The sequence below is a fragment of the Rhinatrema bivittatum genome, chromosome 4, assembly GCF_901001135.1.
Source record: "Rhinatrema bivittatum chromosome 4, aRhiBiv1.1, whole genome shotgun sequence".
Taxonomy (NCBI): domain Eukaryota; kingdom Metazoa; phylum Chordata; class Amphibia; order Gymnophiona; family Rhinatrematidae; genus Rhinatrema; species Rhinatrema bivittatum.
The window spans coordinates 469,513,877-469,541,689 of NC_042618.1; the positions used below are offsets into that span (position 1 = coordinate 469,513,877).

At 43.9% G+C, this 27,813-nt stretch overlaps 1 protein-coding gene across 1 annotated transcript in view; it reads left to right on the top strand.

Annotated features, from left to right (window-relative positions):
- CPM (carboxypeptidase M) overlaps nucleotides 1–27,813 on the top strand; it is a 62,133-nt gene that overhangs the window by 27,597 nt on the left and 6,723 nt on the right. The window contains exons 2-7 of the mRNA XM_029597224.1: nucleotides 14,419–14,516; nucleotides 18,333–18,502; nucleotides 19,047–19,231; nucleotides 21,584–21,742; nucleotides 22,444–22,596; nucleotides 24,833–24,981. Of these exons, the coding sequence (XP_029453084.1) occupies nucleotides 14,419–14,516; nucleotides 18,333–18,502; nucleotides 19,047–19,231; nucleotides 21,584–21,742; nucleotides 22,444–22,596; nucleotides 24,833–24,981 (914 nt within the window). The remainder of the gene's footprint in view (nucleotides 1–14,418; nucleotides 14,517–18,332; nucleotides 18,503–19,046; nucleotides 19,232–21,583; nucleotides 21,743–22,443; nucleotides 22,597–24,832; nucleotides 24,982–27,813) is intronic.

The following is a 27,813-nucleotide window of genomic DNA, read 5'->3' on the forward strand; positions in this document are numbered from 1 at the left end:
AAAGAGGTTAGGGCTCTTCAGCTTGGAGAAGACGGCTGAGGGGTCTATAAAATGAGTGGAGTAGAACAGATAAATACAAATGTGTTTTTTTCAAGAGTACAAAGACTAGGGGACATGCAGTATTACTAGGTGACACATTTAAGATAGCGGAAAATATTTTATTCAACACACTCTGGAATTCCCCGCTGAAGGTTGTTAGTGTAGATGGGTTTACAAAAGGTTTGGACACTTTCCTAGAAGAAAAGTTCATAAACCATTAAGATGGACTTGGGGAAATCCATTTCTTATCCCTGCAATAAGCAGCCTGGAATCTATCCATTGGGATCGTGCTAGGTACCTGTGACCTGGATTGGCCATTGTCGGAAACATTCTGGACTTAGTGGACCTTTGGTCTGACCCACTATGGCAACTCTTATGTTCTTGAGGCAGATAACTAGATCCACCCACTTTCCCTTCCTATTGTCGTCAAGGCTGCTGCTGCTTTCCCTCTAGTCTAGGGATCTTCTGCATTAAATTGATGTGGTAGGTGGGTACTCGGCTGCTGTTCTAGAAACCTGCAGAGAAAAGGCCATCAGACTGGAGTAAGCCTTCCCCATTGCTCTCTGCTTGTCTTGCATCCATATGGCTATTTCCCTTTCTCGGCTGAGGACACCAGGCTGCCCAGTGTAAAAACACTGGGCAGCCTGGTGGGGGAACAGGGAACAGGAGGGGGGGGGGGGGGGGTGAGGACTTGAAGGAGGGAGAAGAGATTGGAAAAGAACAGGAACAAAAACACGCAGTGAAAGAACAAGCACTAGAGAAGTGACAGGAGACAGAGTGAGATCATGCACTGCAGCGACTGGAGCCAGTGCCGGAGCGAGAGGGGGGAGTAAACGGACCACATACCAAAGTCATGAAGCCAAGCCGGCTCTGAGCTGCTTCAAGTAGCAGCTTGCTAGTTTTATTGCCTTTAATCTTTGGTCTCCCTTATTCTTTTTGCATGTATTTTATAGTACTGTGGGTTGCAGCAGAATCAGCGTAAAATAAACTGGCTAAATTTACTGTTTTAAACTGGGGTAGTTTTAACTGGCATTGCATTTGACAAGTACGAGCTAACTTTGAGTTAAATGCAGGGGTTTATATAATCTTCGTAACAAAAATGCTTTGCTCTGTTAAACCAGAAACGTTTCACTAAAGGCCAAAAAACCCAGGTAAATATCAGAACTCTACATGTAGGCCAGGGTACCAAAAAAATAGAAAGCCAGGTCACACCTTACTAGACCATCATATAGAGACGTCAACATTTTGCTAAATTGCTGTTCCAATATACATCAGGAATGCTTAGTGTTCATAAGAATGTTCCTTAAGTATATAATTGGTCTCAGTTTTTTTTGAAAATATTTTTTGCTAAACTTTAAAAACGGTAAAATCCCATAAATAGGTAAAGGTGTGCACTTTAAGTTCAATGGCTGAAGTGCTCAAAATTCAAAAGATTGATGGGGAACAGCAGGAGAGGATATCTTATTCTAGCCCATAAAAGTGCCCGACACCAGGTTTTGAATCTTCAGGGGCTCTGCCTGCCTCTGGGGACCTGCACATGGAAAGGGGAGCATTTCAGAGAATGCAACCCTGGAGGTTCTGGATTTGTTTTCTACCTGAAATCCTAAATTTGGCTTCTGGAACCTCCCTCCCACATTTTCCTCTTGTCATTGGTGCCTACATGTACCACGACAGCCGGCTCCTCCCCAGCACGGCCTGCCACCTTCGCACCAAGCAGGCCCGTTACCAGTCTGTCCTCTTATTAGCCCCACAGCTATCTACATTCCTAATAACTGAATCACCAACTATGATGGCCGACCTAACCCTTCCCTCTTGGGCAGTAGCCCTGGGAGACCCGTCCTCTGTGCATCACCTGGAGAGCAGGTCCTGAAGGTTTGTGGCGTAGCTCCGCCTCCTGCTGTGAATGAACAGATGATGCCATGCACTGCCTCACCCTGGGCAGCCCTGATGCTGGGTGTAAGAGGAAGGACAAGTGTTTCAAGCTGCCCTGCCATTGTGCACCAATGCTCTTTAAAGGCACCGTCCCACTGTCTGTGGCTGTGGGACCCCCTTCCCTGTGTGTGTTCTGGTGCACTTTACCCCTCCCACCAAACTTCACCCCGATCTGCCGTGAGTAGACTGAAGCAGAACCTGTGCATGGGGAAATGTGCAATGCAATTCAAACATCTTTCCAGGCTGCTTTATTTGGAGATATTTAGCAGATTGGTATCTAAGCTGGGTGCACTTTGTACTGTAACCTAGTTTTGGGCTGCCCTGGTAGGATCAGATGACGGGCCTCGTCTGTTGGTGCAGTTCCTCAAAAGTTCTGCATTGGATTCTTGACGAGCTGGAGGTGAGTTCTGCAACGTTTCTTATGAAACACATCAGGGAGGAGTTTCAAATCGTTGGTCTGTTCTTCAGATGTCCTCGGCCACGAGTTCAAGGCTTTCTCAGCTTTGGGGCTAGTCAGTTTATCGTTCTTTTTCTGGCTCACAGACGGGGATCACTGACCTGTGCCTTGGGACAAGTTGTTTGCTCAGGTCCTTTTATCTCTGAGACGTACATAGAAGAAAATAAGTTTGGTTTTTGCCAAATAGCAATAGTTGCAAAGGGAGATAATCGCTTATTTTCCTTTATGCCAAATCTCACATCACAGCCTGAAGAAAAGATTGAGTTGCACGGGCGGAAGAGGCACCATTAGCAGCAGCTCCCCATGTCCAGCTCCATAAAGACCGTTTTCCTTGCTTCCTGCAGATCTCGGATCTGACTCCTCCTGCATGAATCTGGAGCAGGCCCTCAGCTGTGCAGCTCCCATTACTTGCTATGGGATTGAATTTGACACTTTCATTTTTTTTTTTTAAAAACCTAACTTTTACTGTCAGATACCTCTAGAAAATTTTTACCAGCCTTAGCCTTTTTTTAAATACTAGCTAAGGTGTTTTTTTAAGAGGTGTTTTTTTTCCAGCTAGCGTGATGACACTCACATGCTTTAAGAGTCTAACCAGTAAGATATCAGCCACATGCAAACCATCTCTTATTTTATTTACACTACTTCAAAGTGTTTCCCCTTTTTAGAACCGCTTTAACTGCCTGTCTCTTCCTTATTCAGGCACACAGCACGTACTCCCACTTGTGTTCTGCACGCTGTATGCATTCCTGTGCTGCAGTGACCTAGCCAAAGTAATAGCTTGCTACACAGCACATCGTGGCACAGTGCACCCAGAGCCATGCTTAGTGTTATGAAACGTGGCCCTTCTCTCAGGTGCTATGAGAGGAGCTCTTCCCCACAGGTGAGGAAACCCATGTTTTCAAGACCCCCCCCTACCAGTGTGGATCAATGCAACATCTTTTGGTTTCTGTATGAATCATTCCACGCAGGCCTTGAGGCTCCCAAAATATATCTGTACACTCTCAGATTTTAAAGGAAGGATCACAAAATTCAAATGAGACTAGTTCTTGGAACGGGGGCGGATTGGCCTATCGGGGGGGATCGGGCATCCCCCGGTGGGCTTGGCCGCTCTAGTCGCGTGGTCTGCCGAGCGTGGCTCTATCTCCGGGGCCGGCCTGGGCGGCGAATCCCCGGGCCGGTCGTCATCGGGAATCTGCCCCCGTTCTTGAACATTCCATTCACAGCAATAGAAACAGTGCAAATCATTAATCTGTTCCCAGTCTCAGTCCAGTAGGACTATGCTGACTCGGAGCAAATGTACGGAGGTCTTCTGTTATTGAGCAGTCTCCATTTCTTTTTAATCCCAGATGTCAAACTTATAAGCATGCAACACTCATGGGTCAATCCCTCAATCACAAGTACTAATCACAATTTCTAGATGCATACGGAAATATCCCATATCCTGGCATCGGTCTCCTCCAATAATTGGACTCAATCTGCAGAATAATAAGCAAAAGCACAAGTGACCAGAACTGCAATAAGAATTGAATTCTGTTAATCTTTCCCTTGAGACAGTCATCTGCAGCTCTTTCCTGTCCAAGTTGTTCCCAGGGAAACTTCTGGCAGCACTGTCCATCTCTTCCTGTCAATCCTTGAGGCGAACTTTATCCTTCCTTCTGGAGGTCCTCATGATGCCTGGTAGGCACGTACCAAAAACAGATATCAACAGGAGTGCATACTCTTAAGAGAAGAGATCAGACAAGACTTACACACAAGATACATACAGGACTGTCATACATCTACATTTTATCATGCATGCTAGATCTCCAAGCTTAGTGCCTTGCACTATGTAACACTAAAGCATTCAGTCATTTCTCTAGTACACAGATCATGCAACTCTTCCTTCACACTACACACATCTGATAGGGGATATAGTCGGCACGTTTCTTGGATCGTGGCATGGTGCCCATAGAAAGTCAGAGCCACTTATATACATACATGTGGCTCTGATCCTCAGGATAGTGTTCTGGAGGGTAAGTGTGGAAGAGAAATGAGTTCTTGTGTGTAGTGACAGAAGCTTGAATGTTGTGAGTGATATCTTGTTTTATAGGTTAGCATGGGTATCCCTTCTGCTCTGGCTAAGTTCATTCCTGTATCTGCTTGCTGGATGAGAAGAGCACTTCAACTAATCCAGTATGGCAGTTCACACAGTTGGTATCCTAAAACCAGCTTCTGCTGTGCGAATTGTATATTGGACTTTCTGCTGCTAACCACAGTGTGTGAAAAACGCATCTTAACTTTTCAAACTTCCACTTGTGACAATTATTGACATCCTTTTATAAATGTTTGGAACTACACTATATTTTTTTTCAGTTTTATGGAGGAGAACCATGTAAGTGGTTCTGAACATATGTAAATAAGGCAATGTAGATATTATAGTGTGGGCAAGCATTTTTTACTTAAGTCAAGCAGATATCCATTTTGGACAATGCTCAGTGGGTTTCCTCTACCCATTTGTAGATATTAATGGCATTGACAGAATGAGTAAAACTGGCAAAGAATCCAAGCATCGAGGAATAAATCAATACGAAAGGAGGGACATAGATCTTTAACAATGTCCATAAAGTTCACTGGAAGCTTATTGCAGTTTCAAGAGAAAGCCAGAAACTCATGCACAAAGGTCAGTGGTCCCCCGACTCGGGCCATGTTTCGTGAAGACTGTGTGGGGTGGGGACAACACCTGGCAAGACAGTAAATATATTTAGAATAGTCTAAAATGGACATGAAGCATCTATAACAGGCAGAACGGTGTGAAAAAAAATGATCAGCTTACCAAAAAGTAAGACACTGTGGTCCATTATGTGCATTCACTCAAGTAAGGGAAAGAGCACTGTCACTGGTTGGCCCCGTGCTATGGAACACCATGCCCCTCGAAATAAGGCTGCAGAGAAATCTGAAAATATTCAAAACTAATCTGAAAACCTGGCTCTTCAAACAAGCTTTCAATAAAGACAAAGAGAAGGAGAAAACGATTGATAAGGTTGCACCAATAAAACAGTTTGTTTTTTAAAACCTACAAGTGCACTTTAATGTTAAATTTGAACCGCTTAAACAACTTCCTACCAAACAGATAAACTCAATTTAAACAAATAGCTTATTGTACTTTACTGTTACCGTACTATGATGGCACATGATTAATTTGTAACCTATACCACTCAATATTTTTTATCGTGCCTATATGTAAACCGTTGTGATGGTTAGCTAACTTAACGACGGTATAGAAGAGTTTTTAAATAAAATAAATTTAACAGACAAGGTTTAAATCTAAAGAAAAGCATATGAATTTACACTAACACTGGATGTACTCACGTTTAACTTACCAAGAGTATAGATATTTATTTATTTAGTGAATTTTCTATACCATCGTTTAGAGCAATTCCTTCACAGTGGTTTACAAAAGGCACATAATATTTTGATAAAGTGCCAGTAACATTGAACTTAAAATACGGTTTTACAAAATAATGCACTTATCACAATCAAAACATTAAGAACATTGCATATTAATATTCCCTAGATAACCTTACTAATTTTGGGTAAGCTTTTTAACAAATAACTGCAATGTTTTTATCTGAAATAGGAGAGACAGTTACAATAAAATTCTACAATCGGGCGCACACAGTCCAAGACGCAATCTCTTAAAAATCAGCAGTCTGGCTAATACAAAGCTTGCAGAAGCAGAAGAAATGTAGTTTTAAAAAGACGGCAAAACGAAGGTCACTTGATGTAAGTTGTCATTTTGAGGACCAGACATCCATTTCATGACATGGGGGAACCCCTAGACTTAACGAGAACCAACTGCATCTGTGTGCAGGCAAAAAGTCTTTGAAACTATTGACATGCAACGACAAGATAAGACCACTCATGTTGACATCGGGGGAACCCCTGTGGAGTACGCTCAGCCGATCATCTTTCAGAGAGGGCTACTAACCCCTATTGAAGGGGAAGCAATTGTCAAAGTACCATAATGAAAGGGAACGAGATGGTAGTTACATGGAAAATCATTGTTTACAAAACTCCAGATAAGGTCCCCAGAAAGTTAAGAATTTGGAGGGAGCATTTAATTGATTGTATCTGAGCTGTTCTATGTCAGCCAGGTCTTTAACTTGGGCCCACCAGTAATCCAAGTGCAGACTAGTTTTCCAGAATTTTGCAATCTTAAAACGAGCAGCTAGTAAAAGCTGTCAACCAGTGGCCGGTGCTTACGTGGCACAGTCGATCCCACCCATCTGCCGAGGAGCCCCAAGCTGGGCCCAACAAAAATAAGATATCCCAGAATGTCCGCAAGGGCTTGGGTGACTTGCGACCAAAAAAATTGAGCACTTTGGTACCTTTCAGCACACGTGGGATTGTCAATCTCCCCACAACCTCTCCAACAGGGGTCGGCATCCTGGCAGATAGAGGAAAAAAGGAGCCTTTTTTTCTTGTAGCTGTAGGCAAGAGCAGTGCTGAAAGACAAATGTATGAACTTGATCTAAAATTTTTGCCAATACAGAAAAGTGGATATGGACATGTGATATAAACAACCTCAAATGTGGAACAATTGGACCTGAACCGTAAAGGATAATACTTCTGAGAAATCGGATGTTGGAATTCAGTCATGGTTAGAAAATGTGAGCAAGCCTAACACTGGCCACAGGAAGCATGACTCCTCTAAGGACTAGAGGGGGTGCAGTACATCAGACTAATAGGTTGTGTAGATTGACCCTGCTTAATGGCAAAGCAAACATGTTTCCGGAAAACTGGGCGAGGTTGTAAATAGGCAGATGATGGCACATATGTTGACTAGCTGGGAAATAAGGCATGACACAAGTCACCACGTCATCAGTAATGGGATTTCATAAACAGTAAATTGCGATTCTCATAGTACACGTTTTAAATGCCAGATAACCATGTTGCAAGAGGTTCTGGGACATGTGTGCTTGAGAAATATATTTGCTACATGTAGTCAGAGGTGGTATATATGGAAGAATTGTCTAGTAGGAAGTATCCCTTAAATGCCATGAATAACTCCCATACTCTAATAGAGTATTCCTGTCTGGTTTTCTATAGATGGATGTTAAAAACTGTCCATTGTTTGAGACTCTGATATCCAGGAAACATACACTAGAAGGATGGATAGCAGCTGAAAAATGAAGATGTTAATTATATGAATTTAATTTAAAAACATTTAGAACTGTACTTCAGTGCCTTTCCAAATTAAAAATGTCAATATCTCAGCCATACCTTAATGAAGGGCCAAGAGGTCTATGGATACAGAACCCTGGTCTCAAAATTGGTGACAAGCAAGCAACGTCTGTAGCCATGGTGGCCCTGTACCTTTTGATCTGTTGGTATTATGGTACCATTAAAAGAAATTGTCAATGCAATGCGAGTGAAAGCCACAAGAGATGGTATCAAGGGTGGCAGAACATCTGTACAGGCCATGTTTGGAGTGAACAATAGTAATAGCCTCACCCTGTACAGAGATTCAAAATCCATGGTAAGAAACAGAATACAGGATTGAAAAACTGGTAGCTGGTTAATCAGAGTAATAAAACATCCTGAACATGTGCATATGAGCAAACTAAAGGAATCAAAGGTCTTAAAATAGTCAACAAATAGACAAAGGTTCCAAGAGGAAGCCTATACTGGAAACAATAGGTCAACCCAGGGGTGTCACCCAATGACTTATGTACCTTTTAGAAGAACATAGAATGCAGGTATACAGGGATGTGGTTCTATCAGAAACTGAGCTTCTCGTGGTGTAATCAGGTGAGCATCCAATGCTTGTAAGATTAAATCAGAAATTTGCTTCCTTAACCCGCTCGTAGGGTCCTCTGACAAAGGCAGTGTATATCTGCAGAGCAAGAGACGACTCTAGCAGAAATAATGCATAGAACTGCAGCTGTGGTGCTCATGATCCATATCAGGAAAAGAGATGTTGCTAGCGGGGAGATCTGATAACCAGACAAAAGGGATATGACAAGACTCATGATGCTGAAACCACTGATGCCAGGTGGGTCAAACTCAGAGAGAACCTGTGGGAACAGAAAAGATGATAATATTGGGGCAATGATTGTGGGCTAGGCTCAAAAGAAAACAGAATCAACTGTCATGATATTGAGAAACTGGCAAACAAAAATTTTCTATGTAAGCAGCTAATGTGAAAGCAGAAAACAAGGACCTCGGTGACTGTCAGGCCCTTCCCGATACTCTTATTTTGCATACCAATAAATGCTTTTAACCTGAGTGCAGAGTCTGTTTATCTGTAAACAGGATTAGAACTGTAAGAAGCCTTCAGTAGATAGTAAGTACCTAAGACATATATTTAGTTTATTTATTTTATTTAAAGATTTTTTATATACCGGGGCACGTTAGAAACATCACCTCGGTTCACAATGTAACGTAACATAGCAACAAGCTTTACAATAATTTAAAGTATAGTAACGAGACAGATAACTAAATCAACTTGAGAAGAATGGTTAAAATATAACTCGAGGAGAGATGGTTAAATAAATAACTCTAAAGGAGAGAAAAGGAAAAGGGAAATTTTAACTATTAACAGGGTGGCAGGGTGTAAACGGTGAGTGAGAGGTAGAAGGAAGAGGGGAGGGTGGTAGGAGTGGGAACAGGGATGTATGAGGCAGGGATGAGATGGGGGGGGGGTCGGGGAATTATTAAGAGGGATAGAGGCGTGTCAGTCTAAAAGGGCGTATCTTTGGGATACTCGGTTAGTCAGGGTATGCTAGTTTGAAGAGCCAGGTTTTAAGATTCTGTTTGAATCTTTTATGGCAAGGTTCCTGGCGTAAGTGGGGTGGCATTTTGTTCCAGTGGGAGGTGCCTGCTATGATTGATCTTTCTCTGATTGTGGTGTGTTTGATGATTTTGGGGGAGGGTGTCAGGAGTTTGGCTTGATGCTGCTTTCTGGTTGGTCTAGTTGGGATGTGGAGATGGAGATTTTCAGGGAACCAGTGCATGTTTTGGTTGTGAATGGCTTTGTGTATGAGTGTAAGGGATTTGTAGATTATTCTGGATGTTATAAATAACATTATTTGTAGATTATTCTGGATGTTATAAAAAAAAAAAAAAAGACTGAAGACCTGGCTTTTCCAACAAGCCTTCCCAGATTCTCAATGATACTTAGACAAGAGGACTTCCTAAATAATAGTATCCCTAAATTATCGACATCTCACCAATTCCTACTATCAGGACTCCACAACTGCTCAATCAATTTTTGAATCCATAAGTTCACTATATTACTCTTATTGTATCTATATGGTAGATTTGACAGGTCATCTCTACTACGTTAAATAGTTAAATTGTATGTACATATTATATTATATTATATTTATTATTACTATGTTAAATTGACATCCGGTTTTATTGTTCCTTATGTTCTACAGTTCTATGTAAAGCCCCCATCCGCTGTTGGGCAGTTCATCGTTTTATGTAAACCGGAGTGATTTGTAATTCCCACAAGAACTTCGGTATATAAAAATTAAAAATAAATAAATAAATGTTATTGGAAGCCAGTGTAGGGATTGAAGGACTGGGGTGATATGGTCATGACGGTGAGTGTTTGAGAATGCGGGCGGCGGCGTTCTGTAGGAGCTGCAATGGTTGAAGGGTGTTTTTTGGAAGGCCTATGAGGATAGCGTTGCAGTAGTCCAATTTGGATAGGATCATGGCCTGCAGTACAGTTCGGAAGTCAGAGGTGTGTAATAGTGGTTTGATTCTCTTCAATGTGTGGAGTTTGAAGAATCTGCTCTTTATCGTGGTAGATATGAAATTTTTTGAGGTTAAAGTGGTTATCTATCCATATGCCTAGGCTGCGGACAAATTGGGTGGGAGGGGAAGAAAGGGTGAGTGTGGGAATGTTGGGGGGAGAAATGATGAGTAGTTCGGTTTTGTTAGTGTTGAGTGCCAGAAAGTTGTCAGAGTAGCTTGTTTCAGACAGGGCAGAGTTCCAAATCTTCATTGCGTTAGGGATAGAGTCGGTTATAGGTATGAGGATCTGCACGTCATCAGCATAAATGAAGTGCTGGAAACCCAATTTGGAGAGCAGTAGGCAGAGGGGAATGAGGTAGATATTAAAGAGGGTTGAGGAAAGGGATGATGTGATAGCCTGACTGGTTTGGATTCACTGCGACCGATTTTTACTCTGTAACTCCTGTCGTGAAGGTAAGACTGGAACCAGAGAAGGGCAGTGTCCGAGATGCCAATTTCCTTGAGGCGTTTGAGTATGTTGTGATTGACTGTATCAAATGCCGCCGAAATATCTAGTAGTGCGAGTATGTAGGATTGTCCTCTGTCCAGGGCTTTGAGTGTGGTTTCAGAGAGTGAGATAAGTAGGGTTTCTGTGCTATGGTGTTTACGGAAACCAAACTGGGATGATGCAAGAAAATTGTGGTGGTCTATGTAGTTTGTAAGTTTATTATTTTTTCAAGTATTTTGGAGAGGAATGGGAGGTTTGACACTGGGCGGTAGTTAGCTGGATCAGTGGTGTCTAAGTCTGATTTTTTGAGGATGGGATTTATAATGGCTTGTTTAAGTTCAATTGGGACTTGGCCCAGTGTGATTTATTCAGGATGTTTGCGATGTTTGGCAATTGACGTGGGGTTAGATGCATCAATGTAATTCCTTCACCCTTATTTGCAGGTTTTACTATGAAAGACTCATACAAAGATCTTAAAGCCTGATGGTCCATTCTAGTAAAATTCTGAAACAAATGCGACCTCTTTCTCAATGTTGTAAATCAAATAGTCTCTCAAAATATGTCAACGGATCTGCGGAGTCCATTGGCGTCCATGTGGACTTACGATGGATCAGGCACAGAGGTCCTGTTAGAGAAAAATTAATCTTCAAAGTTCTGAGAAACTGTTGAAAACAGGCGGATTTCAAAAGATCATATTATGAAGGGATGAAAGGCCCTTAAGAGTCCACTCTGATTCGGATATAACTAATAAAGACAGATTAATCACCAATGAGGTCACGACCCCTAGACTAAAGAGGACCAAATGCTGGTCTTCATTAGTCTAGGGGTTCCCCCATGACATGAAATGGGTGGTCTAGTCCATGTGACCTTCGTTTCGCATCGTTTTCTCTTTAAAACTATTACATTAATTTCTTCTGCTTCTGCAAGCTTGTCAGTGTCAGCCAGACTGCCAATTTTTGAGAGACGGTAAGCTTTGAGTCTTAAACTGACTGTGTGCCCAATTGTAACATTTTACTGTTTCTTGTTTCAGATAGAAACATGGCAGTTATTTAATGTTAATCTTAGTAATTTTGGGCAAGCTTTTTATCTGTGCTTTTATTGGTGAGTCAAATGTGAGCACATCCAATGTTAATGTAACTTGATATGCTCTCTTTAGATTTAACTCTTGCATCTGTTAAATGCACAATTGACCATGGTAAGTTGATGATTCTTTTCATACTGTTCTGCCTGTTTCAGATGCTTCATGTCCATTTTATAAACTATATTTACTGTCTTGCCAGGTTCCCTCCCGATGCAGTCTTCATGAAATACGAGCTGTCGGGACTGCTGACCTGGCTTTATGCTGACACTATTAGCTCTGAAACTGCAATAAACTTCTAGTGACCTTTATGAGCATCGTTAATGATCTATGATGTCCTCCCATGTTGATTGGCAGAATGATGCCATACATCTGAAAAGATAGATATCAATAGATGTCAGAGTGGGTGATTTAAAAATTTGAATATAGTGTGTGGTTTCACAAGTTAGGCAGGGCCTCCTTGAGAATTTTTTTTACATACAATGCAATATTTGGCAATCATGAAAACTTTGCCTGAAATCTTTTTCTGTAAGACCAAAGCCTGAGAATTGAGTCCTTTATCTACTTGTACCTCTGAGACGTAGTTGAAAAGTTTCCTGGTCAGCAAACACAATTCCTGCAGAAAGTCCCAGTTTCAAGATCTGGTCATATTTCTAGCCTCAAACATTTTAGTTCAATATTTGGGATATGAGTCCCAGTGGTTGATTAGCATCTGGAAAGGGCTGTTCTCCTGGAGCCTGCTTTCTAATGACCATTCTCCCTCTGAGAGGCCTAATCTGTGATTACAACTAGGCTTATAGATCCCTACCCTGAGCCTGGAGCACTCTGTAGCTGTTTCGTTGGGTCTGGAACATCCAACATTTGAACTTTTAAGCCAAAAGAAACGAATGTTTTTATTATGCAACAGTGACACCTGGTGGCTGAGCTTAGGACCCAGGATTACTGGGGTCTAGGAGTCCTGGTGCATGCCCCTGACTAAAGACTGTGGCTGCAATGATTTGACTAAGTTGGCAGCAGATAGAAAATTGCAGGGGAGGGAAGGGAATCCCCAGATAACTTGAACTTTTAAGCCAAAAGAAACGAATGTTGGATGTTCCAGACCCAACTGTGAAAAAACAGAAATTGTTAGAATGTAAACTAACTCCATCTGATCAATGCAAAGTTTTCAACATGGAAAATGTTTCCATTTCTTTAGGGAATAAAATTAGAGACCTAGGCGTGTGGCTTGACCCCGAATTTACACTAAAAAACATTTCTACAAAGATCCAGGAAGGTTATCATAAATTAATTCTTAGGCGCTTAAAAGGCTTACTGAACCATGATGAGTTTAGAACTGTTCTCCAAGCGTTGCTATTCACCAATATAGACCATTGCAATTCTTTACTGCTTGGTCTTCCACAGTCATCACTTAGACCATTGCAAGTTTTGCAGAATTCCGCTGCCAGGCTTCTTTCCGATACTAACAAAAGAGATCATATCAGCCCTGTCCTTTCCGCATTACATTGGCTTCCAGTCGAATATAGAATTAAATTTAAGACTTTGTTTGATACATAAAGCAATCTATGCAGAACAAGTAGACTGGGTGAATGCAGTTATACGCATACACCCCTCAGCAAAAACTGCATTCAGTGGGTAAAGGACTTCTTACAACTCCTTCTATCGCTACTGCCAAACTTACCTCTGTCAGGGAAAGGACTGTTTCATTAGCTGGTCCAGGTCTATGGAATTTACCCGTTGAATTAAGGCTCCAGAGAGATTTAAAAGAATTTAAGAAAGCACTAAAAACGTGGATGTATGTACAAGCATTTCAAGTAGAAGTCAGCCAGTAATTTTCTTTGTTTTTCCTATGTGGAGGCTTTCTGTTAATTATTTTGTTAAAATTTATTTATTTTATTTAACATTTTTTATATACCGAAGTTCTAGCAACAATGTTGCTAATCACTTCGGTTTACATATAACATTGGAGTGACTTAAGTGTGTCTTACATGGAACAGGAAAATGAACTTGGAGAAAATAGGCATATTTTAATGATAATAGGCATATTTTAATGAGATAGAAACATAGAAATGACAGCAGAAGACTACCAAACGGCCCATCCAGTCTGCCCAGCAAGCTTCACACTTTTTTTCCTCATACATATGTTTCTCTTGGCTCTTAGTAACATTAGGTTCTATTTCCCTTCCACCCCCACCATTAATGTAGAGAGCAGTGATGGAGCTGCATCCAAGTGAACTATCAAGCTTGATTATTTACGTTTTACGTGTAGTATTTTATTTCTTATATTTCTTTTATATTTTAAGTATAAATCTGATACAGCTGTGTGATTGGTTTAAACATTTTATTGTATTTTATGATTTTAATTATGAAACATTGTAAACCCAGTGTGAAGGTATGTACCAATATCGGTATAGAAAAAACATAAATAAATAAGTTGTGCACATTCCTTGCCAGATCAGCCCTGGTTCTGATTGAGCTGAAAGCTCAAAAGGGGGCAGGAAGGGAAAGTACTGGGTCAAAAAAATGTTGCATCTAATGGATGCTTGAGAGGCAGGACAGGAGTCAGAAGTGTGCAGGGAAGAGGGCTTCGTGCATGCTTCATAAAGTCTTGTGCAGTTACTGAAGTTTCTGAGAACATTTTTTTTTAAACTACCTCCTTTTTTTTTTTTTTTTCTCTTTAAGGGAGAGACCTGTGGGTTCTTGTTCTTGGAAGGTTTCCAACAGAACATACAGTTGGGATACCGGAGTTCAAATATGTTGCTAACATGCATGGAGACGAGGTAGGTTGCATCTGTTCTCTAAAGGGGCAGAAGGTGAAGTGAGAGGCTATAAGAGCTAAACATCTTTCAAGAACTGGAAAGGGATCCAAATAAAAAAAAAAAAAACCACCAGCAAACAGCATAAGCACTGGCAGGCCAGATGCAAAGCATTGATAAAGAAGATAGAGAATTTGAAAAGTTTGCCGTGGAAGCAAAAACTCAACTTTTGCAGGTACATTTGAGATATAAAGCCTATGAGGGAGTCACTTTGACCATTAGCTAATTAAGGGGTAAAAGGGCACTTAGGAATGACGGAGCCATAGCAGAGAGATTAAATGAATTATTTGCTTTGGTCTTCACTGAGAAAAATGTAAGATACCCATGCCAGAAATGATATTCAAAGGTGATTCAGCAGAACTGAAACAAATCTGTGTACCTGGAAGATGTAATAGGACAAATTGACAAACTAAAAAAAAAAAAAATCACCTGGACCAGATGGCATACATCCCAGAGTGCTGAAAGAACTGAGAAATGAAATTGTGAACCTGTTGGAAATTTGTAAACTATCTTTATCATCTATTGTACCTGAGGAGTGGAGGTGATCAGGAAACTACAGACAAGTGAGTCTCTGACGTACAAAATTGCTGAACATAGGCATAGTTTAATGGGATAAAGCCAACATGGATTCCGCCAAGGAAAGTCTTGCCTCACCAGTTTGCTACATTTTTTGGTGGGAGTAAATAAACGTGGATATAGGTGAGTCAGTTGATATAGTGTATCTGGACTTCCAGAAAGTATATGACAAAGTCAGTGGGATAGGGGGTGGTGTCCTATTGTGGACTGCCAAATAGTTAAAAGATAGGGCTAAATGGTAAATTTTCCCAATGGCCCCATCAATCTTTTTTTGGGACCATTGCTTTTTAATATTTATAAACCATCTGGAAATGGGAACAAGTGAGGTTATTAAATTTGCTGATGAGACAATTATTCCAAGCTAAATCACAAGAGGATTGGGAGAAATTGCAAAAGGATCTTGCAAAACTGGGAGACTAGGCATGCAAAGTGATGCACTTAGGGAAGAGTAACCCAAATTATAGGTACACAATGCAAGGTTCCACATTAGGATCTCCATTCAGGAAAAAGGATCTAGGTAACATTGTTGAAAATGTTAATCTTCTGCTCAGTGTGCAGCAGCAGCAGCCAAGAAAGCAAATAGTATGCTAGGGATTATTAGGAAAAGAATGGAGAATATCATAATGCCTCTGTATCGCTCCATGGTGTGACCTCATCTTGAGTATTGGGGTTCAGTTCTGGTCACCACATCTCAAAGATATAATAGAATTAGAACAGGTACAGAGAAGGGTGGCCGGAATGATTCCCTATGAGGAAAGGCTAAAGAGGTTAGGTCTCTTCAGCTTGGAGAAGAGAAGGGAAATCTGATTAGAGGTCTATAAAATGAGTGGGGTAGAATGAGTAAACTCATCTGTTTACTCTTTCAAAGAGTACAAACCTACAATCTAGTAGGTGATACACTTAAAAGTAATTAAAATTTTTTACTCACCAGATAATTAAGCTCTGGAATTCATTGCCAGAGGAAGTGGTGAAAGCTTAGTGTAGCTGCATTTAAAAAGTTTGGATAAGTTGAAGTCCATAAACCATTAGTTGTCGAAATCCACTGCTTATCCCTGGGATAAGCAGCTTGTAATCTATCTACCTCTTGGGATCCTGCCAAGTTCTTGTGATCTGGCCATAGTTGGAAACAGGATCCTGACCTAGTATAGCAAATCTTATGTTTTTATGTCATTGCCTACATCCACCTAAGTGTGCTGGAAATCACGGGTGTTAATATTGAGAGGGGGGGGGGGTTAATGTTCTGACTCTGTAGCTATCACAGGAAAGAGCAGACTGCCTTCTCCCATAGTAGGGTAGAAATCGGATGCCCCCACGATGAGGGAGATGAACTCCTATGGATCTATCCCTCCAGCTGGCAAGACATTCAGTGGTTGAGGTCTTGGGTACGGCAGTGCGGTTGCTATTAGCTTACTCTGTTGCTTATGAATATATTTGGCCAACTTCCTGTGTACAGTCATGGCCATTCTGGAAGGTTTGAAAATGAGCTTTTTTAAACATTTTTTGGAGGGTGGTCCCTTTATTCCGCCCCTTGGTCTCTCTGCCTTCTGCTTTTGCTGCAGAGATGGCCCGGTCCAAATCCGGTTTTACAAGTTACGCTGTGCTGAAGAACCTCCGTGTGAGCCCCTGGGGTTATCAGGAACCAGAGCAGCGGCCCCAGGCGTTGAGTCCCAGTGAGCTCCTGATATATTCAGATCAGGGTGACTTGCACATGCTGGACAACCTAAATCTGCTCACCTTAGTCCTAAGGGGGGCAGCCATTGGTTTTCCTGTAATTCAGATGCCTTTACTGAGACCTAAAGCTTTTTCCCCAAAACCTGCCAAATCTTCAAAATGCCTCTGTCGTACAGCAGCAAGCCCTACACTAGCACGGGCCTGGCCTCCAGGCTTCCTGCCTCTGTCGTACAGCAGCAAGCCCTACACTAGCACGGGCCTGGTCTCCAGGCTTCCTGCCTCCGTCGTACAGCAGCAAGCCCTACACTAGCACGGGTCTGGTCTCCAGGCTTCCTGCCTCCGTCGTACAGCAGCAAGCCCTACACTAGCATGGGTCTGGTCTCCAGGCTTCCTGCCTCCGTCGTACAGCAGCAAGCCCTACACTAGCATGGGTCTGGTCTCCAGGCTTCCTGCCTCCGTCGTACAGCAGCAAGCCCTACACTAGCACGGGCCTGGTCTCCAGGCTTCCTGCCTCCGTCGTACAGCAGCAAGCCCTACACTAGCACGGGCCTGGTCTCCAGGCTTCCTGCCTCCGTCGTACAGCAGCAAGCCCTACACTAGCACGGGCCTGGTCTCCAGGCTTCCTGCCTCTGTCGTACAGCAGCAAGCCCTACACTAGCACGGGCCTGGTCTCCAGGCTTCCTGCCTCTGTCTGAGACGTTAACTCAAAGATTTTTTTGCTTTTGGAATAAGATGCTTTCCATACACTTTCTTCAGGACACCTTTTATTCCAATGTTAGACTTTAAATGTTTTGTAGTAAGGTTGCTTGCTTTTTGTTCCTTTGTTTTTCCTTGATTTGTGTGTAAATACAGAAACGTTAGGACCTGGTGAATCACACTGCAGTGATGTAAGTTTACTTAGTTGTAGGGTTTTCATGGACCCTGCAGCCCATCCTATTGCTTAAATTTTCATCTGTTAGTACCATAGAAGTAGAAAAGAAAAATTGAAAAGTGATCAAAGCTGTTTAAAAAAAAAAAAAGTTCTGGGCGAGCATATTTCAATTTCTGGGCATGGACTGAGAGAATTCCTCTTGCACAATAATTTATACTTGTTTTATTTTTATTCTCCACTGTGGTGCGGAAGGAAAAGTGTGCAAGTGAAATGCGGCAGTGGAGTCTAACTTCCCTCCGGGTTTCACTCTGCTTTCCTCTCCGGCATCCGCTGCACTCGCCTTGCCAGGACCTCTTTCAACACGTCTACTACAGAGCAAAAAAACTCCCAACGGCAATGTCCTTCCTAGTTCTTCCAGCTAAGCTTATCTGCTCTAAATGCAGACACCCCTAAAAGATTTCAGCTGTTGGGTTCTGTTTTCCTTGTTATACAAGTCGAAATGTTGTCAGAACCGAACTGACCAGAGACCTGCAGAGAGCTTGTGCTGGAACAGCCTCCTGGCTGCCTGCAGTAAACCTGTAATGTTGCCCGTTTATAGTACAAGTGCTGCAGGAGCCTCGTGCAAGCCCCGCCAGATGAGATGTCACGTGTGGTTCTTGCAGGTGGTTGGCAGAGAGATGTTACTGCATTTGGTCGAGTACTTGGTAACAAACTACAAACGCGATGCCGAGGTCGGGCAGATGATCAACAGCACCCGGATTCACATCATGCCCTCCATGAATCCAGATGGCTTTGAAGCCAGCATTCCCGACTGCATTTTCTCCATTGGAAGGTGAGGAAGGCCATGCATTTCATTTGAAAAGATATATATATTCCGTTAGGAAACAGATCAGCTGATGAAAGATCCCAGCGGTAGAAGTAACTTCAGGGTTAGAAACGCTGGCTGGTTTAAGAGGATGTTTTGAGGAGTAAAACAGTCCTGTCATGGTGCCGTTTCTGAATTTCGAGGGACTTGCCCCCTCATGACCCTTTATTCAGGGCATACAGAGAAGCTGTGAGCCATTCTGGCACGTGATGCCCGCTAAGTGGTAAGGTTTCAATGTTGAGGCGGTTGGCACCAGTTTGAGGAGTGAGCGTTAGAGGACTCGGGCGTGTAGAAGGCGCCACCCACCTTTTGTCAAGGTTGTCCCTGCGGAGGTTGCTTTTGCAGCACCAGGAGATGGGATGGTGCAGGATAGCGTCTCCCTCTGTGCTGCCGGGCACTTACTGTAGACTCTTCTTGATTTTAAGGGTAGACTGACTCATGGGAGGCACAGTTGACATGGCCACTTCAGCCGTGCATTGTAAAGACATGTCTGTGTGCTTTTTTTTTGCAGGTTCAATAAGAACCAGTTTGATCTGAACAGGAACTTCCCTGATGCCTTTGAAACCAACGCGGCTGAAATCCAGCCAGAGACTCGAGCGGTGATGGACTGGGTGGCGAGTGAAAGCTTTGTGCTTTCTGCTAACATCCACGGAGGGGTGCTAGTGGCCAGCTACCCCTATGATAACAGCAACGAAGGTGAGAGCACCACAGGCACAGGGCTTCCTTTGCCTGGCATGTGGGCAGTTTTTGTTTCTGGAGGAGCAAAAATGCTTCATGGTTCCCCTAAAATCCTGAGTTAAGCAGAGGGCAGGGCTAATGGCGGTCAATGGGTGTGCAGTCCGAGCGAGCCGCTGTCCAGTTAGCACTGCTCTGGAATGCTTTCCCTAGGGCTGGAGCTGCAGCACTGTCTGCAGAGGCGTCGGGGGTCTGGCTTGCCACCAGCTTTGGGGGGGGGGGGGGGGGGTACATGCCTCAGGCAGTTGCCTCTAAGGCCCAGCTAATACCCCTCTGCCTGCCCTGGACATAGACGGGTGGGAGACATTCATGCAGTAGCTCTTCACTTTCTTGGGGGAGCAGTGCAATCAGCCCTCATGTCACTGTAAAAAGTAACCCTCCTCATCACCTGCCAGCAGTCTCCTCCCTTTTGCTCTGCTCTACCAAGCTTTTCTCATTCCTTATTTAGAATATAACGGCCAATAAGGACCCAAAGATGCATCTGGTCTGCACAAACTACTTCCTTATCTTTCAGCCCCCCCGCAGCCAAACCTCTTTCTAGCTTTTGCTGTTGCTTTATCCATATTTATTTATTTACCATCTGGCCGCATTAATATCTGATACAATTACCCCAGATCTGCTCTTCCTTTGCTTCATTTCATCTCCAGCACTTACCTCTCCCTTGGATTTTTTTTACATCCTAAATGCATTACTCTGCATTTTTTTTAGCATTCAGTGTTAGCTGCCAGACCCTAGATCATTCCTCGAGCTTCACTAGATCCCGCCGCATGTTTTTCCCACCTTCCTGGCTGTCCATCCTGAATCAGCAAAAATAATACAAACCTTTCCCCAACAATCCTTCTGAAAGTGTTGAAAAGAACCGATCCAAGGACTGATCTTGGAGGGACACCACTTGGAGGGACTCCAAAAAACTGCACACAGATACTCGGCAGGACTGGACAGCAGTTTGGGAATCTTTGCATGGCTAGAGATTACTCAACTGTGAGGTTCCCTCTGTTCCATGCTGATCCCTTTTATTCTCTAGTAACTGTGCTCAGGGCTCTTGTAAGTCTCTCTCAAATGGTAGGTTAAGAAAGCTGTAAACAGGTGATGGAGGCTGAAGTCCCATCCTTGGCCATAAGCCCCTCCGTATGTCATCTCCATAGCACTATCAGGGGCTGGCTGAATGGTGAGTGCTGCACACTGTCACTCGGAGGGGTCTGGGTTAGGCCTCGAGTATTTGTCAATACTTAATTGGCCTTTAGACAAAGTATCAAGGTGAGGCACCGCACTAGAACAAAACATTAGGATGCATAAAACCATCTAAACTCACATGCACAAAGTATGTAATCAGCCCCAGTCCTACTCCTCCACTCATCAGCACCAGTCTTAGCTCAAATCCCCCTCTACCTCAGCTCACGCCTCCAACACAACCTAAAACTTGATTAAAAGTTCGCAGGTACTTCATTTCCTTATGTAGGTAACTTATATTCGGTATTCAGGTACTGCAGGTATTTCCCTATCCCCAAAGGGCTTAATCTGTCTGTATCCGAGGCAATGGAGGGTGAAGTGACCTGCCCAAGGTCACAAGGAGCGGCAGTGGAATCTGAACCCTGGCTTCCAGCCCGCGGCTGTAACCATTAGGTGGCTACTCCACACCCACTGCCTGAAAGAGCCCCCCTGACCCACCCCCTCCAAGATCTAAGGGCAGTTCGTACCATAATGCTGGGTTGCTGTGACATTAAGACTTCCGTTTCCCGAGTTGGCTGGGGCTAGGGAAGCTGCGGAGGCAGGGAGGGGGAGAATGAGCCTTGGCCGTTGCTGAACAGTGAGCATTAGCGGCCGGACTTTAGGGGGTCCGCATTAGCTGGGTTGCAGAGGGAGCAGCAGTTCGTGATCACCTCCCCCTGGCTGGGCTGAGTTTGCAGGGGAGTAAAACCTCCCACATACTTACGAAGGTCAAGGTGCTGTGCCCTGCGGATCCAATTCAGTCGGAAGCTCAGAGCACGAGGATGCTGCAAGGCCATAGTTAATCGGCTGCAGCAAAGAGGAAACGTTTTGAGATTGTGATGTCTGTCGGAGGCACAAAATGCCAACCAGCACGAATGTGCACAAAGCTTAACTTTTCGGTGTCTGCTCTACATATTGTTTGGTCCGGGAAATGCTTTGGATGGGTGGGAGAGGGATTTTATTTTCACACCCTCTGGAAGGAGATGGACAGCAAGTTCGGAGGTGCCCGCTTGGCTTCCTGCCGCGCAGTTTTCCGCAGGAGCTTGAAAGACTTGGAACCGCCTGCATTTCACAGTCTAAATATTCCCCTTTTCTAATGTACAGCTGCAGCTGCCAAAGGTGTTTCTCCAGATCAGGATGTGTTCCTCCACCTCGCTAAAACCTACTCCCTCAACAACCCCAACATGTCCCATTCTGACAGCTGCGACAACTTCAAGTTCAACGATGGCGTTACAAATGGATACTCCTGGTACCCAGTGCAAGGTAAGCAGACAGCTCCCGGTCCAGCTGGGTACTCCAGAGGTACCGTTAGGTACTAGTGCATCCCCTTTTGATCTTATTCTCGTTACCTATTTTTTAATCAATTAAACTTTGTCTTATGAATTTACTTTGTTTGAAATGAGCTGTGCACACTCTTTTAAATCCCCCCACCTTCCCCTAGTCTCTTCTTCAGTTCATTGCATTTTGTCTGCATGGGGGGGAAAAGGGGATGTGTTCACGATGAGTACAGCAGCAGCCCAGATGAGGTTCATAGTGCCTGGGAGTGGGTAAAGAGGATTCTGAAAACAGGACCCAGAAAGAGGGCACCTCCAGGAGCTTCTCTTCCCTTTAGCGATGGCTGAATTCGGGGTATGGTTACTTTTGCAATTGAAGCTTTGGCTAAGAAGCACAAGGAGTTGCTTGCCAGAAGAAGTCACTGGAACGGAAAAAAAACCCAGCTACTTTTACTGGTACTAATCCTCAACCCTGACCCGTTCTGCCCCAGTACCCGCACTGCCCTATCCTGCAAAGAAATGTGGCTTGCAGTTAATGTCCTCGTAGATTTTTTTTTTCACTGTTTGGGCTCTGGTGGTTTCTCTTTCAAATCTCGTTGCAGCGCAGTTGAAGATGCTCCAGATTTGTGCATTGGCCTCGCTGGCGTCCCTGAGCCTGACACTGCACTGACGATGTCCTTGATTCCGCAGGAGGGATGCAGGACTATAACTACGTCTGGGGCCAGTGCTTTGAGATTACTCTTGAACTTTCGTGCTGTAAATATCCACCTGCAAGTGAGCTACCAGACTTCTGGGCTGACAACAGGGACTCGTTAATCGAATACATGAAGCAGGTTCACCTGGGTGCGTAGCAAAGTCCATCATCTCTTTTTAATCTTTCGTCACCATGCTTTTCCAACTAGAGAGCTCAAAGCCTGTTAGAACAGGTCAACATTTCTATTCTTAGCATCTTAAGGAAATAAAAGGAGCAGAAGTCTTTATGGGGATCTGTTGTAAGAACAGCAAGTGAATGGGGGGAATCATCAGATACTTTAGGGTGTAAGGTGTTGAAAGAGAGCAATAGAGAGCGCCTTTAACTCCAGGTTTAATGTGCTAGGAGGCCCCTGAAGGAACGAATCCCTGCAGAACCGTAACGAGCAGGGAGCATGGTTTGTGGTGCAAAAGCTGCCGCAGGGAGCCACGTCTTCAGTGGTCGTCTTGAAACTCTCAGGTTAGGGGCTAGTCAGATGGGTGCCAGAGAAGGCTGGCTCTGCTGCTTGCAAGGTGCAGTTGCTTAGGTGTAGACGTAGGCGGGCTTGTGGCCAGGAGCACGGGGAGGAGTCTGCAGCTGAGGTAGGGGTTGCCGTGCACCTGTTTAAGGACTTTTTTTCCCATTAAAATTACCCTTCTGAACCTCTATTTGTAGTAGTAGTTTTAGCTTTCTAAGCCCTCCTGGGATAGTCCAATTCCGGGCGTGAGCAGATTAGGAGCCTCCATTAGAGCTTGAGAGCCTGTTGTCCTTGGCTCTTCCGGGGTTAGATAAGGAGCTGTTCCTAATGTTTCCCCCTGGTTAAGCAGAGGGCAGGTAACCTGATGGGGCCTGGGTGACTGGGGAGGGAGGCAGGGCAGCAGGGTTTGAATGCGCAGTTCTTGGTAGGGGCAGCTGCAGCTGGGGGAGAGGCGCTCAGATTTCTTTTTGTGAATATGTATAGGTTACTCCCTAAACGGGTGGTCAAACAAGGGGCAGAGCCTCCAAGTCGAGTGCAAAATGTGACGTAGTTTGAATTACTGCAATTCAAAAAAAACTATTTTTGGGGGGCGGGGATCCTAAAATTTCTGAAGTGAAAAGGGAGTGGGGACTGCAACCTAAAATCATTAAGTGGCCCAGTATTGATCCCATCAGGAGCAGGGCTTGGGACATCCATTGCTCATCGGGTGTCCCTTTCATCTCCAGAAAGGGAAGAGACCTGTGCACTTCATGTCCAGCTGCTGCTGCTGCTGCATTTTGCTTTTAGACATTGACTGGGAGAGAAGCTCTGATAGCCATGGAGAGAGGGGGCCTGGGCATCCTCGATAAAACCACCACGGGGCACAGGACTTCTGCTCCTTCGTGTGAGGATCAGTCCTCTGCACCCCTGGGGCCAGCCCTGGTTTCCTCTTGGCCCGGCATCTTCCAGGTTTCCTATCGTACGAAAAGAAGCCCAAATCTGGTTTGTCCTGCGTACAAAGGGGTGGATAAGTAGCGCCCGCCCTTTCCTGCCATTTACTGTGCAGTCAGGAGGGTGGGTTAGCATGGGCCGGCCGCTGCGTTTCCTGGTCAGATCGGGGGGGGGGGGGGGGGTGAGACCAACCTGTAACTTCTCGCTCTGGCTCAGCAGCTGAAAGAACGGGAAATGCCTGGGTGCAGTGTCAGTAAAGTGCCTGTTGTGAGATGAGGCCCATAAATGCTGGTCTGACAGCCCAAACCTTTAGGAGGGAAACGGCTGTGCATGAAGTGAGAACACAGATCTATTAGGATCTTCCCTCCAGCCCTGGGATGATTTTGGGAGGCGGGATTAAGAACAGAAATCACACAGACTGTTGAAGTGGCTTCATTAAACTCCACTTTGCCTGGGATTTTGTGCCCGCAGCCTTCCAGCATTAAACCTAAAGCCAGCAGCTAAGTCTCTGGTTCTAGCCTGAAGCAGAGCCCTGCTCCCTAGGCCCCTTGACCTGTCTGACCCTCCAGGAGGTCTCCCAGTTGTGCCTAAGTACATACTTTAACCATAGCTTGCATCTTTCCGACCCTCTGAAGCCCTCCAGGGAAGCTTATAGTCCTCGGTTTTCCCATCTTTATTACCTCCTGCCCCCACGGGTGAGAGTGCCTTACCTTTCCTGCTGCTCTGTGGTCGACGGGGAGGGCTCTCTGCTGTTCCTTTCCTTCCGTATTACGCTTGAGCTCTGTCCTCATGGGCGAGGAGACTCTAAGCAGAGTCTGGTGCATGCCCCGTGCTCCTGTTCAGGAGCACGATTTTGGTTTCCCACTGATAGCTATGGGTGAGGGGTAATGCGCCGTTTGCTGACAATGCTCCAGTCTCACTTCTCTCCCGTCGCTTGATAGGTGTAAAGGGACAGGTGTTCGACCTGCTGCAAAATCCCATTGCCAATGCAATAGTGGAGGTAGAAGGAAGATCTCACATCTGCCCTTACAGGACCAATCAGAATGGAGAATATTACCTTCTCCTCCTGCCTGGGACTTACACGTTGAACGTAAGCATCGTGCATTGCTAAACTAAATTTGTTTTTCTTTCTTTGCATTGCTTAGTGAATGAAATGTGTGTGTTTTTTTGAGAGAGGCCTCCGTGGGTGCAGACAAGCAGGGAGGTGTGAGAACAAGACCTGTTCTGGAGGGGTCGAGGGTCACCCCAGCTCCTGCAGCAACTCGGACCCTCACCTCTGCCAGCAACGGGCAACTGCAGCCGTGACCTGGGCATGAAACTGCCCACTCGTCTGTGTCCTAACACTTTAATGCGTGGCCAAGGATGAGCCAGAACACCAGTGGGCAATGATTTTGGTCCCATGTGTATTCTGCTGAGGAGGTGTTGGTAGTGTTACCAGGAGGTGGAAGGGGGGATGCTGCTGAGCAAATGGCACGTTATCAAGAATAGGATTTGCCTGTTAAGTGATGAAGTTTTACATTTTGGAGTTTTTGAAAAGGGGAAGCCAATCTGCCTTACAGCCGTGACGCGTGCAGGCGAGGTGCACTCCATGTTCAGTAATCTGGCGAGCGGTAAAGTTATCTGAATAACTGCGGGTGATGTCTCCTTCCGAAAATACCTGGTTACAGTGTTCTTGGTAACTTTATCTGCGTAACTTAAGATCAAGTTACCCAGGTAACTTTCGGTTTAAACCTGCTAAAATATAGCTAGCTGAATGACAGAAAAATATAATAAAAAAAAAAATCCTAACGGCTTATTCTGATCCAACCCCACAAAATGGCTGTAACTGACGGACATTGCACTGATTTCCCAAGCAACTGCAAAGCTGTTGGACGCCTGTTGGCATGAGGAGCCCTCCCCTCCCCCTGTAACTTTAATAAATAAATAAAATCCTCTGGGCCCCCCTCATCTCTAACCTTCTGTCCCACTCGGCATCTCCCAAAAAGGATTGCAGTAATCCTCCTCCTCCAGCAGGGGGTGCAGTTGTACTGCAGTCCCAGCAGCGTGGGGTGGCAGGGCTTGGTCTGTGGTTGCAGGGGGTGGGGGGGGATGATATGTTTTTGAGAAATCGCTTGGGTTAGGGTGGGCTCCTCGTGACCTGCAAACTTTTTTTTTCACAATTTGGGAGTTTCATTCATTGGGTGGGGGATGAGGGTAACAGGACCGCGGGGATTTTTTTTTTCTGTTAACCGGTGGGGGTTTGCTGTTTACACTATAGCTGATTTAAGGTAAAACGAGCCAGGTCCCCATGTACCTGGATAACTATAACCCTGCTCCTGAGGGATGTCCCGGCTTAGATATTGGGTACGTTAAAATGTATCCAGAAATCGGAGTTATCTGGTTAATGACTTACCCAGATAAAATGTATCCAGTTACAGGGACCAGGTATCTAAACCTCAGGGTTTGTCCAGATAGGGCAGAAGTTATCTGGATAAACCCCTTTGAATATAGACATCTTATTGTTTCCATTCTTCATTGTATTTGATAGTTTGACAACCAAACAAATTCCAATTCCTTGTATCTATATTTGCACATTAGAAGACAGGCTTGGGAGAGTCATAAATAGCCAAACAATAGCTCAAGGAAATGGCATTTCTAAGGCTTAACATTTTAATCCTTTGTCCCATATCATTAATTTAAATATTTCAATAGGATTTTAACTTTTTGATATTACAAATAAAGTTCATAACATCAGACTGGTTCTTGTATCTAGATCCCAAGACCTCACTGACTTTCAGGCATCGCCAAAAATGGTTGCAATTCACGGGTCTATGCCAGCCTGGCATAGACCCGTGTCCTGAACCAGTCACCTTCAGGGGCTGCAGTCCAAATGCTGATCAAAACACTTTGGATGTTGTCTCCAAACATACAGCTAGAATGGAAATGTTAACATCCCGATGTACATAACATGACCAATCAAAAAGCTCCAATGTCAGAACACGGAACTACCAATCTATCTCTGCATTCATCCAAATGGGGGACACTCTTTACAAATTAAAGATCCAAAACTGTTCTCTTGAGTAAAACAGGTCACCTCCTCGTGGAGATTGGAGATTGTTCAATTATAGTCCATCGCAAGTCTGAAAAAAAACTTGTGTGCTTGAAGTGTTTGGGTAACTTTTGTGTTCAGTCAGTCTCGATCTGATGGGATGCTTGGTGCAGCCCCCATATAATGGGCAGGGTTATGATTAATATAAGATGAATTAGTCAGTGTCTGTCCGATACATGTATTTGTGCCCAATGACCGGATTAATCCCACCATCGCTTGTAAAAAGTCTGGTGCAAAACGAGCAGTTTTTGCAGGGGGAATGTTTAAATTTCCTTGAACTTGCAATGTCTAATGGGAGATAAGACTGCAAGAGCGCTTTGTCTCTGAAGTCATGTCCCCGTTTATAAGGAGTGAATGGAGGGTTTTTAAAAACCTGGTGACATGATAAAACCTGCCAATGTTTAATTACGGCTATTGCTGTAGCTTTGAAATATTTCTTCGCACAAACAATATGCTGTTCCTGTTTGTAAGCAGCAATAAATGTATTCATTAAAAATATATAGACCACATACTTCCTAAGCAGTTTACATAGACATAATTAAACATAAAATACTTAGATTCATAAAAGTAACTAAGCATGACACATTGGCTCAAAACAAACTAAAATATTTATTTTTTTTTTATTGATTTTATATATCGTCATTCGGTGGGACCATCACAACAGTTCACATTATTACAACATTAAATGAGACAAATATCTAGTAAACAGATAAAAGCATTGGAAACATAAAAATAATAAAAGGTGAAAGATTAAAAATAAAATGGTAAAAATACATAAAAATCAAAAAACAATAAAACAAAACACACAAAGGTGAAATTAATGTGCAAAGTACA